Source organism: Anguilla rostrata, chromosome 10 (genome assembly GCF_018555375.3).
Source record: "Anguilla rostrata isolate EN2019 chromosome 10, ASM1855537v3, whole genome shotgun sequence".
NCBI classification, from domain to species: Eukaryota; Metazoa; Chordata; class Actinopteri; order Anguilliformes; family Anguillidae; genus Anguilla; species Anguilla rostrata.
The window spans coordinates 10334057-10350414 of record NC_057942.1 but is presented as its reverse complement, the minus strand read 5'-3'; the positions used below and the strand labels follow the sequence as shown (position 1 = coordinate 10350414).

General features: G+C 47.8%; 1 protein-coding gene across 2 annotated transcripts in view; it reads left to right on the top strand.

Moving 5' to 3' along the window:
• Positions 1 to 10250, top strand: part of slc15a4 (solute carrier family 15 member 4) — a 31436-nt gene extending 21186 nt beyond the window's left edge. For both annotated transcript variants that reach the window (XM_064353998.1, XM_064353996.1), the window contains exon 9: positions 9699 to 10250. In XM_064353998.1, coding sequence (XP_064210068.1) covers positions 9699 to 9850 — 152 coding nt within the window. In that variant the 3' untranslated portion in view covers positions 9851 to 10250. The remainder of the gene's footprint in view (positions 1 to 9698) is intronic.
• The last annotated feature ends 6108 nt before the right edge of the window (positions 10251 to 16358 follow it).

The window sequence follows — 16358 nt, the reverse complement described above, 5'->3', positions numbered from 1 at the left end:
CCTTTGGTGGGCAGAAACAGTCTGCCTTGCCACCACTAAAGCTTTACAGCCTTCTCAGTAAAAACACATTTCTTGTGATGGTCACATTTCAGGGTTTCCCCCAGGTATTAATAGCAAAGACCCTTACCTCCACTGAATTCACGAGCACGTCCGCAAACACTGGAGAGGAATCAATAAAACCTCAGAATCAAATTTCCGTGGAAAGGGGAAAAGGCACGGTGGTGCTATTTCACGAAATTGGCATCGTGTAGTTTTCACCAGGTCTGGTGACAACTACACCGTGTGAATACCTCGGCTCACCACTTCACACCACCTCTGCTTGCCCTCTGAGGCACTTCCCCCTTCACTGACTTCTGTATTTTCTTGGGGGAAGCCCTGCATTACGGTTTTTTCTGGCTTGGATTTTGGATTGGTCCATGATATGCTGTTGAGTGGCAATACATTGCCACCCTCCTTTAAATCGGCAATGAGTGGCAATTAAAAAACCATTTTCAAAAACCCCACACATTCACCAATGAGCATGTTCTGTAGATGTCAGGCTGTGAGGAGGAGGTGGATGTACACACAGTAATATCCCATTTTTGGTTCCTCAACACTGAGAGAGGTTTTCAGAGAAGGTCTAATGTGTTCTTAGGATTTCAACATATTCCACTAGAAATGCAGCATGGACAGTGTATGGCTGACCTCACCCCAAGTTCTCATCCCATTGGCTCATATGATGGGTAACGCATCTGATTAGCATATGATATCCTTGGTGGGAGTGGCCCATCTCCAACTCTGATTAGGCTTCAAGCCTTGTATGTCTTGAGTATAACTTTGGAAACTGGGACTTGGAATGAAGTTTGTGATATTAAACGTGTCGAGTTACAAATAAAGCAACATGGATACCAAGCTTTGCGCAAATGGCCACGGGTTAATTACCCACACTGCAAGCTTTGAAACTAGTTTCATGCAGTCACTTGTATTTATTGGCACCGGGTATTGACTTGTGAGGGATATAATTTGTTCCTTTTAAATGAGTGCATTTGTTGCCAATTTTAACTTTTATTCCAGTGCCAAATTATCGCGGTTAATTTAGCCACACCTGTTGCATCTTCAAATTATCCACAGATCAAAGCCCGTCAGCTTCGGCGAGGTAAATGCGGCAAACGCGCGGAAAACGTTTCAGCCGTACGCCCGCGGGGCGGAGGAGAGGACCTCCGGCAGACCGGCGGAGACCGGCGCGGCGTGAAGGCCCATTCCGTCAGGTTGCTCCTCGGCCGCAGAGTAATGAGTTTCGGGGGGTCAGCGCGTACGGGAGGGGTTAGCCTAGCCTCCCTTCCGACTCCAGCCCCCGACAGCCTGCCTCAGACACCTCCGCCCGCCCCGCTAGGGATGAGAAATGAAGGGGGGGGGCTGACTGCGAGCCACGGCGGGAAGGGGGCTGACTGAGAGCCGCGGGGGGGGGGGCTGACTGAGCCACGGCAGCGGAGGGGGGTGGGCTGACTGAGAGCCACGGCAGCGGAAAGCAATCGGGGTGAATTGGACTGAGGATGACGGAGCGACGTGTCGACGCCCCCGCCCGTTCCCCACGGCCCTCGCGCGACGGGGCCAAATGCCCTGTGTCTGCGGCCTGCGCCAGCGCTGATCTGTGAGAGCAGCTCCAGGAGCAGGAAAAGGCCTGACTTTAGCCTATTCTTCTCCTTTTATCCCCAAGTTCTGTCCCTGTGATCTCTGTGTTACAGCTCTTCGATTGTTCGCAAATCTACAGGAAAACTTCAGATAGGTTCATTAGATATTATGCCCCTCTCCCAAAAAGGTTGATAATAAGATGTTAATGGAAGTATTTTCCCATTAATTGTAAACACTGTTCAGGTGTTGCGTTTTGGAGAAAGTCTTGGAGCCCTTCTGCGAATCTACGCGCATTCAGAGAGTTAATCTGCGTTTGATGAACCTTCGGGAAAGAAAGAAAGTCTCGATTTTAAATTACCGTTAAGAGTTTACGAATTAACCGGGCGGGGAAAACTCCTCCACAATCCCCTGGTTTTAAGAGGCCTTTCCCCTTAATAAATAGACGTGTCAGGCCGACGACAAAAGGTTTGTGTAAATCTGTCCGAGCGCAAAGAATAAATGGAGCGGGCGGCGGCGGCAGATGGATGGGCCTCCCCTGGCGAGCCGCAGCGCGCGGCGCAGACGCACTTTACTGTGAGTGCGCGGTGAGTAAGCGCCCGCTGTAAATTGTTTGGCCACAGACGTCGAATCGCTCGTTAATACAGCGCCGCGACAGCTTCCGAGGCCCTTTCTTTTCTTTTCTTTTTTTTTCCCCCCCTCTCTTTTTGATGATGTTAGCAGCGGGAGAGGTCCGGCCGAAGGCCTTCATAAATCGGGCCCCCTGGCCTCGGCCCCGAGGAGCCGCGCGCTCGGTACGCGCCGCTCTGATCGCGGGCCCCGCCCGCGCGCCTTTTGTCTCGGCGGCTTCGAGGCGTCGTGTAAGGAAGATATAAAGGGAGACGTTCAGAGAGGGGCCTTCGGGTGCTTATCGATGAAGGCATTACGCGCGGCTGCCGTCTGAATAGCCGCCTGACATTCCAATTGCCTTGTCTTTCTTTTTTTTTTTTTTTTTTTACACCCGCCATTCATTCTCTCCTTTCACCTCGTTTTACCTTGTGTCGGCCCACCGGCGGCGGGGGCGGTATAGCTGTACTCGAGCGGCAGGGAGGGAGAGCGGCGGCGGCGAGCGCCAGCTGTCGGAGCAGAACGGAGACGCCCGGGGGGGAAGACGCCCGGCGTTAATCGCTGACCGGGGGCCTGATTACACAGCCGGCTCCTCTTAAGCAAAGCTGGGAGAGTGCTGAGGGAGCGCTGGCTCCAGGCCACCGCTCCCTCCCCCCCCCCTTCCCTCCTTCCCTCCCGCCGCTCGCTATCTTCACGTCCGCCGCGGCGCGTGTCCGCCGCCGGCGCGGGCCCGGTTCGGCGGGCGCTCCGAGGCCGGGCCCTCGCGGGCCCCTCTATCGACAGACGCGGCTCGGCCCCCGACGCCCCCGGGCGGGGGGCGCTCTGGAAGCGGCTACGCGGGAGCCCTGGGCTGCGGTCCGGGGGCCGTCCGCCTCGGGGCACTGACTCCGCCGCGGCCGTGAGGCGGAAAGGCCCCGCCCCCTGCTCCCGCTTCCTGTTCCCGGCCCCGCCGAACAGACTTAGCGAAATGTCAGCGCTTTAATGAGGTTCAGCCGTGTCAGCGAGGAAGAAAGGCGGGAAAGGAACAGGAGACAGATGGAGTGTAAAATCTCTGCCGTTATTCCACAGGACTGTTGAGCACGTACTGCTAATGAAGGCTTTCTCTTCTCAAGTCCCCCGTTAACGTTTTCACTTTAATTTGAGACTGCAATCTAATCTGCGATTTGTTCTCGGTGTGATTTCAGAATTACCTGAATCCTTTTCCTATAGGGATTCCGAATCTTAACGGCATTTTATGCCGAGCTTCCCATGTGGTTTGGCCAAAGCTATAGTAGGTCCTTTGAAGCTCTTGCGCAATTTTGGGCAATGTAAAATTCTCACACTGTATTTCACTGTATGAATTGCCTTTAACTGAAAAGCTGAAATAGCGGCTGAAGAATTTGTGGTGAGATTTCCGGGCCCAGCTTCATTCCAATCACACGTTTGTACTCCGTGCCAAAAGCAATCTGTCACTATGAAGGGAAAAATGCTTTTAAACCAATAGCTGTAATTTTTTCCCCCTGCAATGGGAAGTATTAAGGTGACTGCTGTCCACCCTCTATAGGTGCACTAGTTGCATTTCCTTTCATTCAAGCGTACATTTGCTGCTACTCCTACCTCTAAGACAGGTCCATCCCTCTGATTTATACATAGCATTTGCCAATGGAAGTGTTTCAGGATAAAGATGCAAGGTGTTTTTTGTATAGATATAGATTACATTAAGACATTTATAGATTATAGCCATTTATAGACATCTGTCCAGTAAACAGTTATTTGGGTCACAAACTTTATTTAATACACGATTTTAAAAGCGTAAATGAAAATATTAGAAACTAACCTGTGTAATTGAGGTGCATGATGGGATTTTGCCTGATTATGTGCGCTAATGCCGTTTAGACCCTGCTGCGTTACATTTGGATGCACGAGCGAATGTGGCGACACTGATTGATGCGTTCATTCTCACCACGGATTCTCTTCAGCTACAGTCCAAGGACGTGTGACATAAATTGCGAAAACACAATTTTCGCGGTGACGTCGGCTGCTTTCTCCGGCGTCGCGGTATTTCCGGTACCGGCGCGGGTATCTCTGACGGGGTTCTCCGCTTCTCCGTTCGAATTCCCACATCTCTCCCCGGCTCTGGATTCGCTCCTTAAATAGCTGGCCGGTATTTGTGGGGTTCGTTAATGGCGTCACTGCGAGTTCTTGTTTTGTCTTTTGCGACCGTAATTACCGCTCAGTCTCGCGAGCGTTTTGCTGCCACACGAAGCCCGAGGCGGGTCCGGGGGGGGGGGGGGGACACGGACACGGTCTGCTCTGATGCAAACGGACAATAAAATTTAAGTGGGACCATTACAAAATGGAAACCTTGCAGAAAGAAAGACCCAAGCCGAATTCATAAAACGAGGCGTTGGAGGCGCCGTGGAGCGGGACGTCTCGGCGGGACTCCGCGTCGGGCGGTAACGCCGTTTATTCGCCCGGGGGAAACGCCGCGCGGTTAAAGAGCGACGCAGGGCTGATTCCCTCCCGCTGTTTATCCAGCGGCACACGTGTCCTTACAGGAGTCCTCCTGCAGCCGCTCGCCCCGTTTTAATTAAGGCTGTGGCGGAGGGAGAGAGCGCGCCCCCCCCCCTCGCGGGTCCCGGGCGCGCGCTGGTTAGGAGGAATTATCGATCCGAAACGCAGGCGGCCTCACGGGAGGCTGAGTGCAAGCCTGCTGCGAGCCTCTCATTATTTCCCCTAAATTATTTAAATCCGGGGTGGGGGGAGATGGGGGCTAAGATCTCCCCTTTGGTTGCCTGACTCAGATCACAGTCAGTCCTGAGTTTGAACATGTGATCGTCGCGGGACAATTGCCACACTGTAGGGAGCGGCAGGTTTCTCTCTCTTTTTTTTGGGATGCGTCTCTCCTTTGATGGGACGCACTACTCTTATTTCCCTTTTGTAGTATCACAAGTGGGGTTTGCCACGGTGTTGACTTCATCAGTAGAATGGGTACTTTTTCCTTGGTCCTTTGAACAGGAGATGAAAGGCCTGTAATGCACGTCCATTCTACAGATGTGCAGGACTGCGTACTCTCCTCAGAACCAGCATTTTGCCTCGTAGGGTCTGCGGCACAGAGATTGTTCATCTTTAATCTTCCGTTTTCCGATTTTCACGAACGGATTTGCGCACATCGTGCAGCAGGAATGTGTTATCGCTCATCTCATTTGATAAGGTAGCACACGAGAGACTCATTATCAAAATGAAGACGGTAGGAATCACCGGAGGCATTTCAGAGCGGGTTCGGAACTGGCTGCAGTGTCTAACACAAAGAGTAGTAGGAGGGATCTTATCTGAACAGGATATTGTGTGAAGTAGAGTCTCACAAGGATCGGTGCTGGGACCACTGGTCTTCCTCATTTATATACGTGAGCTTCATGGGGACATTGAGTGTACATTAGTTAAATTTGCAGATGATACAAAACTGGGAGGTTCTGCTAACAGTTTGGAATCTACTAAAGTAATTTAAGAAGCTTGAAACAGAATCCAGAAGTGGGTGGAAACCTGGCAAATGAAATTCAATATAGCTAGGTGTAAAGTTCTACATGTGGGAAATGTAGAAAAAACATGGCAGGACTACTTTATGGGCGGAACACAATTGGAATGTACTCAATTTGAAAAAGACTTGGAATAATGGTCGATCAAAGACATTCAGGTTCTAGGCACTGTGCAATAGCAGTAAAACAACAGGATGCTGGGTTATATAGCCAAGAGTATTGAGTCCAAAGCCAAGTTATAGTTATCTCATAAAATGCCTTTGTCAGACCATACATTATTGTGTGCAGTTCTGGGGACCGTACTACAAGAGAGATATAGAGGTTCTGGAAATTGTTCAAAGACGTGGCAACCAAATTGGTTCCTGTTCTGAAAGATAAGAGTTATGAGGAAAGACTTAAGATGCTTAATCTCTCCAAGGTTTGTAAAAGGAGACTTGCGGCGATTTGTTAAAGGGATTAACAAAGTGAACTACAAGAGATTCTTCGGGTTGAGTTCTGTTAGGGTTAGAACAAGGGTGCATAGATGGAAATTTGCAAAAAGTAAATTCCGCATTTGGAAGTATTTTATTCACACAGAGAGTAGTTAATGTGTGCAATAGCTTGCCAGGTTATGTGGTAGAGGCAGAAACTGGGTGTTTTCAAGACCAGGCTTGGTACAGCGCTAGATACTATCTGGTTTGTAGGTAAACCGAGCACTAGGAACACTTCAGAAGTAGGAAAATGGTGAGCATCGGTGGACTGAATGGCCTGTTCTCATTATTTTATGTTATGTTACCATATGATAGAATTTTTTAAATGTTTTGATAGGCGCCCCTCCCACCGTGGGGGGGTTAGGACTGTCGCTGTGTCCGTTAGCGAAGCGGCATTGTGCGTGGAGGGGGGCATTCCCTCTGTCCTTCAGTGCAGAGGAGGTGAGAGAACAGGACCGACTGGGGAAGGGAAAGGTGCAAATTGAGCCTCCGCTTCTGTGGTCCTGATGGACGTTGCATATTTGTTACTTTCTTAAAGCAAGACCCGGGCAATCTCACAAGTCTGGCGCTTTAATGCATTTTCAGAGGTTCCTGTGAATAAGTAGGTTCATAGACCCAATTTCTGTTGTTTTGCAGACAATAATAAAATCAGTGGCTTATTTAGTCCTGAGGAACAAGGCTAGGGAGAAAGTACTTTAATTACTACATGGGCACTACAGCTTTTCTTTGTTTTTACATTAATGCCACTGTATTGATTAGCCCACTTCATGCTCAGTGCTTTGAAATTGTTTATTGTTTACCGGTTCTCAGATTGAAATTAAAAACCTTAACTTTGTCGATGCACAACGAGAATTAATGTGCAAATGAAATTGCCCTGCATCTCAACAGGATGGCTTTGCATCCTTTCTGCATGCTTAGGTTCTTTTTCTATGGTCTTTCATTGTGGAGCGTTACGATCTCTTCACAGTAAGAATCACGTTCACGTCCCAGAGTTGGTCGTTCCATCACTGGCAGCCAGCCCTGTACCTCGATGTTTTCACCATAACTCTTAGCAAAGCACACCTCATTCAACAGCTAGATATTTGGTCGAGCTGCTATTTAGCAGACTCAGGTGTGCCAAATTTGGGTTAAAATAGAAACCTACAGGATCTCCTGGTAGATCTCCAGGAACAGTGTTGGTTGCTGCTGTGTTACATTTACTGCAGGCAGCGGTAAGAGACGGGGGTGGTGGTGGCGGTTGGCGGTGGCGATGGCTGTGTGGGGGGGAGCCCTGTTTCGTGGTCCGCGGGGGTAGCATTATCCCTCCCAGGCCGCCTCGCAGAAGGACGCCTGGCGTAGCCACAGCGGGAGCGAGTCTGGCTTCCAGTAATGGGCGGGAAAAATGAAGAAAGTGCCACACTGCGTGTCTCTTCGATCTGGGTGTGCATTAATTGACCCCCCCCCCATCCCCCACCGCCCCTTATTTTGTGTCACCGTGGAGATGACCTCGGCGGTGCCAGAGAGGCCCGGCTCTTTAGGGACAGCTGTAATTAGAAGCCTCCAGCTCCGGACCCTGGAGCCTTCAACGCTCCGTCTCCGCGTTCCCCCCTCTCTCCTCCTCCTCCTCCTCCTCCTCCTCCACCTCCACCTACAGCCGCTCAGAGAAATGACAGGATGTCTGCAGAATTACCTCCTCTCCAATTAAGCCTCCAGCCTTTCCCACCTTCCCTCCACCTGCCGCCTCACACTCCCACCGGCAGGATTTAATAGGTAGATCGTTTTGACAGCGCCGCCGCCGCTACCGCCGAGAGCTTGGCTACCGCTCCGCTACTTCAAAAAAAAGTACCCCGTCCGTTTGGAACGGACCGGAATCAATTTTTACAGCTTAATATATTTGGCCAGCTCATTTTGCCAGGCATTTAAAAGCTGCTTTTGTAGTGTAGCCCAGTACTTAACTGAAGCAGTTTATAAAGTAAATTGGAAAAATAAAGTGAAAAAATGAAGCGAAGGGAATCCACCAAGCGGGTGCTGTTCTTGGAGGAGTCGTCAAAGGGAACCCGGGCGGGTCCTCCGGCGCTGCGGGCCGACCAATAAGGGGCCCAGGTTCTATTGCCAGGCTCGGACCGCGGGCGGGCCTCATCTCCACCGCCGGCACGATCGGCAGACACTTTGTTGCTTTGTTTCAAGTCTAGGAGGGAGGTGGGGGGGGGAAGGGGAGGTGGAGGGGGAAAGGGGAGGTGGAGGGGGGGGGTTTGGCGAGGCTGTCTGCTTTCCTCTCCGCGTCAAACGCTGGCTGAAAGTGCAAGAGGAAAAAAATCAAAACAAAAAAATGAAATTTAGTTTGGATTTCGCCGCGAGTGTTTGTGTGATTATCGCAGACGTCTCTCTTCTCTGCGCGTGTCTGCTTTCAAGATTCAGAGCCCTCCCAGGGAAGCAGACATCACAGTGCACATACAGCGCGAGGCATGATGGGAAAGTTCAGGAAAAGATGGGGCTGCGGCCGCAGACCGTACTGGCTGGTCAGCTCTGGCTTTCCTTCAGTTCTCCCTTCTGTTTGGTCACAATAGTTAAGCGGTGCTGTATCGCGGTTCATGAATATTCATGAGGAGCCGTGTCCGAGGACAGATGATCAATCGCCCCCATTGTTGCCCGTGGTCCTGCCCTTAATGAGATGCGTCAGGTCGCAGTATTTCAGCTACCTTGGCAGGGAGGCTGGACCCTCGGTGTTAAGAATCCAGAATTATTTTTTGTTTATGAATACAAATTTCTTTTGGAGGGAAATGTTTGGCCTGCTCCGTAATTAAAGCATGCTGGTCTGGCCTCTGGCCTGCGAAGTGGAGGGTTTGTTTTGTAGCCGGCCCCCGCGGTGCAGGTTCTCAGGTGCTGGTTGGTCTTGTGATGCGGATCCCGCAGTGAGAGCCGGGGTCACGACCCGCAGCCACGTTCCGCTGGCCGCGCGCGAGAAGATTGATTTGTACGCCGCTTCGACCGAGATCGGCGATCGATCGGTGCGGCACTTAAGCCTCTGCAGCCGTGCCGCGATGCCGAAACGGCCCTCCTTTCAAACCGCGCCGAGTCGGAGCCGGGGTCGGCGGCAAAGCGAGCCGCGGGGCTGGCCGGCCTGAGCCCCCCGCCCTGTCCCCCTGAGGCAAACCGCCAGCGCCCCAGTCCCAGCGCTCGGCTCCGCGGGCCTCATCCCAGCCAGGCGCCCGGGTCACACAGCGCACTTCCCAGAAGTCAAACGCCATTCATTTAAAACCCCCCCTCAAAGGGGATTGATTTGAAGAGCGGCCGTCTTGGTCTTCAGAAGAAACGCGGCCTGCTCCTTTCGCTCTGCGCAGGCCCGGGCGGGAGAGGAAGATGTTTGTCGGCTTTCGTTTGGAAGCGGCTGACAAATTGCGCTCGTTCCCTCGCTAAGTGTCTGTATTTATTTTCCCGCGCGCCGGTTCGCGACGCTAACGTCTGCCATCCGTTTCTCTCCCTTTCTCCCCCCCCCACCCCCCCCTCTCTCTCTCTCCAGGCAACATCAACGACTGCTCCCTGCATTACTACTTCTTCCTGCTGGCAGGTATCCAGGGAGTCACCCTGCTGCTCTTCATCATCGTTTCGGTGAAATACGACAGGCAGAGAGCGAGGCCGGGGAGCCAGAGGCAGACCAGCATCACCTCCTGACCTGGGGGCCGGACTCCTAGGGCCCTTCCCTGTTATCACTCTCATCTCCTCTCCAGCTTTTTTCGAAACAAAGATTAAAAAGCCCGCCAATTTTTGTTTTATTTTATTTATTTATTTTTTTTACAATTGACCTACATAGCAAAGCGGAACATAAAAAAAACATTTTTTAACTGTTGTTCCTGACTTCAATTCTATTGACTTTACAAATCTTTTAACAAGTAAAATATCTTAAAATATTAAGAATTTCTAAATCTTAACCGACTTACCTGAGGCTAAGTCTTATCACTTATGATTTGATAAGCATAGGTGATAAGATTTGACTTGCTGTGATAATCTGACCTGTTCTGGGTAGTACTGTATGTTTGCCCGGGACAGCTTGTGGTGTGAGTTCTGCATAATGCATTCATTTGCACAAGCTGCAACAGAAAGCAGGCGAAGACAGTTGACTTTGGCGTGTTACGGTAAATTAAACGCGAAGACTAACGATGTTTGAAAATGCGTGTCTGAATTTCGGAAAAGCTGCACATCTTGAGTTACTGCTGTGCAATTATGACAGATCAGTACAGAGTCAAATTTATTATCACCAAACAATATGAAATCTCGACTTGTGCATCTGAAAAGTAAGCCACGCATTCTCTCGCGTCAGATGTCAGATGCAGAACGGGTTTGTTAGTGATCCTTTTTTTTCTTTTTTTCTTTTTCTTTTTTTTTTTTCCCTCGCACAACTTGTCTTTGCCTGGTTTCTGTTTGATCAGCTGTGCCACCTTCATGCTACTTGTGGCATTGGCGTTAAACAGAAACTGTGGAGTTGCGTTATGATGGGGTCTGTTTTGGGTTGTTTCTTTTTATTTTTTGTTCATTACCAAATGCTCCTCTCCCTTTTGTGAAGATGAAATATTAACGATTTACATGTTTTTGTCCTCTGGTAATTCGGAGTATTTACATAATTATAATGTGTGAAGTATTTGAGATCTGAGTATTGATGTGTCGAGTCTTGTAGCATTTAATGAGTTTACATTGGAGAATTCATTACCCATGTTTCTATTAATTACCAAAACCAGAGTCTCTATGGACTTTTCCGGAAGCAACAGGCCTTATCACCATGTACACTTGGAAAAGGAGGAGCAGTACACGTTTACGAACCAGAGCATGGCCACTTGAGTGCTAAAATAATGAAATTTACAACAGCAAAGTGTTGGTGAGCATTTGTTGTTTTCTACGATAATTGCAGTTATTTATGTAATGGTTATTCAAGTGGGTAATGTTTTGGCATTTTAAAAACCAAATATGTTTGGCTATGAAAAGATAGGTAGCTTCTGTAGCATAACATTTAGTAAGTGTGAATTTAAAAAGATAAAATGAACACTGAAAATTGGTAAATATCCGTGATGTTGAAGGATATAAGTTTTTTTGTATTTTTAGTCATACTAGATTATCGGATACCTCTCCCAATTGCGTGAACTGTGGTGATCACTCAGACTGGTGACACATCTCGAATTTGATGGATGCACTTCAGATAATTGCATTGTAATACATTTTAAGTATTTTAATGAGCATTATTATTAGTAAGGAATCAGAAATGGAAAATGTCAGATATGGAATCTGTAAAGTGGTTGTCTGGCTATTGTAAATAAATAAAAAATTAGCTCTGATGCATTTGCATTTAAGCACCTTTAAATGGAGCGATCACTTTGCATATTAAGAGTCTGCAGCAGGGCTCTGTCGTGCTCCCATTTTAGAAGCATTTGCTCCTGGAAATTGATGTGCGGTAACTGGAAAAAATTGTTTAGGAGCATATCTACTAATTGGGATGCATTAATGCGTTCCTAAATCATTTAACTTGGGAGCACATGTGCTTCTTGGGAAAACAATGTTCAAGTAGAGACCTGTGTGGCCACTTGTTTCCCTGAACACAATGCATTTCCCAGTCTCTATAAAAATGTGGTCTAATTTAGTGTTCCTTGGTGCAGTCAGAGGAACTTTGATACCTAGTGGGCATATTTGAACATTTTATCTATTGTGTTTTGTTTTTTCAGTTGTGTTCTAATACTTATCTAACTGTACTAAGGAATCTGCCATATTGAAATTCTACATTTGGGTTGTGGTAATTGTAATATTGTTATCACTAGTGAGCAGATTTAAATGGAAAATGGCATGTACATAAACGGTAGCGTAATATATGTTTTATTGTACCTTTAGTTTATATTCATTCACTGCAGTCATCCGGTTTTGATGAGTTCTAGCTTTTAAGATAAGTTGGTTGAATTTGTATTAAATCCTGGAAAGTGCAATTGAGAACTCTTCAGATTGACCTATGGATGGATTTCTAAATGGGTTCTTCTTTTAAATGTTGTGTAGATGGCAACCGTAATAGAGGTATGACTGTTAACCACTCCTTAAGGTTCCAGCAGCTTACAGCCATCTGGATGCTGCTGTAGTCTTGTTAAATGCAATTAAATCTCTATGTGTGTTGAGCCAAGCATGGTTTCCTCTCTAAATCAACATTATTACGTGGAGGAGATCCTCCGCCAGTCTGATTCAGAAGTGTTCGAATGATTGTTTGGAAGCCTGCTTCTAGCACCTGCTTTGTCATGATGAAGGGCCATTAATGACTGTTGTTTTTTGCAGTTATGTGTCTTTTGAAATCTAACAACCTTAATGCATTTTGTGTATAAAATGTGTTTCAATGGGATTATGCAAAAGGACAGTTTACTTAAGATTTTTTTTTTCTATTAAAAAAATTCAACTGTCTTAAATGGCTTTGCTGTCTGTTTATATATGCTTGATTGCCTGATATGATGTGTCCCTACCCTTTAAGGCCTATTTAAATAGCATTTCAAGTCATTTCAGAGACCGGGTGGCTTTGTAAATGCTGAACACTGGCTTAGCTGAACTTTTGAATGTCCTTTTTGCATGTACCACTGTGTATGGGTTTCTAGAAGGGGGAGAATTGAACAGATTAAAAGCAGAACTGAGGGAAATTGCTGTGTACTTCTAAGCCATCGGCTCAAAGAGAACCATAGTTACATTTCCTCTGAGCTGTGGACAATCTGAGCGATAAGTCTATACACCATTTACATCCTTGCACGTTTGTTTTTGTTTTTCCATAAGCTTGCCGAAGAGACGCAATTATGTCCTAGTGGAATTCCACGTAAGATAAATGCGAAACGTGAAATTCGTAAGTTGTTTTGGAAAACACGTCGAATGCAAAACGTGCGCATCCGGACACGGTTGTAGCCGAACTGAAGGTTCAGCGATTCCTCACAGTTCCATCGTACCTCAGAAGCTGTCAGAAGTGGGATCCGCGGCAGTGTTGTAAATCGCACCCTTGGAAGCGGCGCAGCTGTAGCTACATCAGAGGGCGGCTCGCCGCAGATGGGAGTCCGTGCGAGAAGGAGCTCGTCAGAGAGCTCGCGCGAGCGTGACACACAGTTTGATGTGCAGACCGCACGCAAACCCTCCAGGTTACAGCTGCAGCTTTGCCGGCACGTCCATCACATTAATGGCAATTTTCAGGCTGAGAGCTCGGTGGATATGGATAAAGCAAACCTGTGTGTCCTTACAAGAATGAAAACTGCCTGCAGTCGTTCTGTTGTTTCCACACCAACCGACATCCCATGATCGAGTGTCGAGAACGAAGCACTTTCATCGTTTTTTTTCCAGGTCAACTCGTATGCCGTTATGCGTACCTTTGTATGTTGCATCTGTTTTTTCTTTTGCAGTACCTTGGAGGAAGGCATAGATTTTTTCCCCTTTTCTTCTAAAAATACATTTACAATTAGGGTGCACTGCAACCTCTTAAATCTATAAATTAGGGTTAAAATTAGGCTTAGGGTTATGGTCAGGTGAACACTAAACCGTAAGATTGAGGCAAGTTTAGGATTATGTTCAGGAGCTAGAGAAATCGTTAGCACACTGGGGACGTTAGTGTTCGTACAAAGGGATGCCAAATCGGCAAGCAATGTTTTTCACTGTTATCCTGCGATCAACTGAGCACGCACAAGCAACACCACAAATAACCGAACTGTTAAACAATCCTTCAGCAATTACTCCTGAGCAGAGACGCTTCCTGCTTCTCCTGCCTGATGTCCATTTAGATAAACTAAGGCAGACATGGTGCGACCGTCACTTTAACCGGCCCGCGCGTGTTTGTCTTCCGCGTTTAGCGGCTAGCGTCGATGCGTATCAGTCATTCGTGAGTCTGAATTTACGTGGAGCCGTGGGACTTCTCTGCACCGTGGCTCACAAAGCCAAACCTCCAAAGCCGTCTGCCCAAAGTGCCTTCCCTCCTTTGGGATGTTTAGGAGTTGGCGGGAGGCAGTAAGAACACATGTCCCCGCTCTCTGTAAATCTGCAGCGACAAGATAACCAAAGCTCGGGGTGCAGGAGATTGAATCCCCCATGGCTTTGCACGGTCGGCGGGGCGCTATTTTTCCTTTATCTACAGTAGCCCAAACTTAATTGTGTTTTGCGTTTTAATGAAGCTTTCAATCACGGTCCTGTGCTCCAGCTCCAGGGCAGTCGTGCCGTTTTCCAGCAGGTCTGTGGAGGTTAGAATTGCTGGCACTTTGCACCTTGGCATTATGGGATTGGATCCAAGGTGATACACTGCCGTAATGTGGTATTGTAATAATTTCATAATACAACACGATAAGCAAGATGCAGAATTTTGAGAAGTACTCACCACTCTGAATGACAGTGTTTGGTAACATATATATATCTGAATAACATTTCTACACAATACTGTAAGGGGAGACTTCACAATGAAAACAAGAACGCTTTTTTGCATTGTATTTTTAGGTCTCTATTTCACTCAGTCTCACTGTGGTTGTTTTGAATCCGCAGGAGAAAGTGTTGCACTCGATATTCATTTAGTCACAGATATGCTGCTTTTCCCTGGGGTGCCATGCTCCCTGTCAGAGCCTCTGCTGTTTTCTCTCCAGGGGGCGTTGGGGGCACCCCCGTCTCTTTCCTGAGTGGAGGAGAGAAAGTGTAGGGTGTTGTCTGGAGGCCCGAAGAGAAGCACAACAGGTCAGGTGAGGAAGACGTTTCACAGCGCACTCGTTTCACAGGTATGACGAGGTGCATGTGTACCAGGCCTCCTGCTGTTTGCTCCCCATTGCTCTCCCTCTAGAAGTAACTTACTTCTGTCCACCAGGCTCACTTTTACTACTGCACCTCTACTGCTCTACTGTATGTGTGTGCACAGGCCCATGTCTGAGTCGTACGTTTCGTGAGTTTTAATTAAGAACCCATCGCATTTGGTCACACCACACAGAATACACTTCTAAAGCATTTGTGAAGCATGTATAACTCTTTAATTACCACAGTGTAGCATCTTCATGAATCATTTATGAGCCCTTCTGCGGAAATTTTGAGAGGAATTATCTGACTTCCTGTGTCAGATTTGTGAATAGAACTTCATCTTACTCATGTCATCTTTCAGAAAGCAATAGGTTTACTTGGGAATAATATAGAACGCCCTTGTGACATGTTATGAAGAAAATGTGTGCATGCCATTCAGGCCTTGGGAAATGGAAAATGGGAAAATGGAACATATTGCATTCATGCCCCCAAGTCCATGAATGTAACCCCCCCCCCCCCCCGCCGGTACGCAATTTGTAACTACACACCCCAGCACCACACTCCAGTCCTGCCTAGAATATTCAAATGGATCAGTGAGGGCAGCCATGTCACTGGTCTGTGTAAAGAAGAATCCGTTAAAAAAAAAAACCCACTCGACTACGACCTGTTCAGTTTTGTTCTGACGCGAGACGGGGGGGATATTGTGAGAGGCAGCAACGGCAGTGGCAGCCCACAGGCGGAAAAATCACAAGGTTGTGTTAATTACAGCAGACCCTCCATCAATCATCCCCTTGTGGCTGACAGTTAAATTCCTCCTAGGCCGCGCTGGTTTCCTTTGTCCTTCACAGTTCAGGGGGTGTGTTGCGCGGAATTCACAGTCCTGGCGTCCAGAGCCGTGCAAAAACACCGCCCTACGCCACCCCCTCCCTCCCCCGCCATCATTCCGACATCAATCCTTCCGCTGATAGAGCCACAATCAAAATCGCACGGAAGAGAGAGAGAGAGAGAGAGAGAGAGAAAAAAGAATCATTTATCAGGATGTGGGCGCTGGAGAAATTATCAGGACGTGGGTGCTGGAGAAATTAGAGGGAGAGCGAAAGATGCAGAGTGAATGGAACGGAAGCAGGGGAGGGCATGGCTGAGCGACTTTTATTTAATCCGCTGTTTTCATTAAACATAAAGCAAGAGATCAATAGAGAAACGGCAGGAGAAGCACTGGGAATCATGTAGACAAGCCACTTGAAGTAAATAAATAAAGAAACGAGGGAGGCCCCGACTGGAGCAGAACAGATTTAGAGCAGTACTGTTATGGGGGCTTGTTGATACGACAGCAGTTTTTTCATTTTTATTTATTTAATTCTTTATTTTTTTAGCTTAGCCAGCATTTGGAATTAAGCAATTAAAGCAGATTACTCCTGTGCAG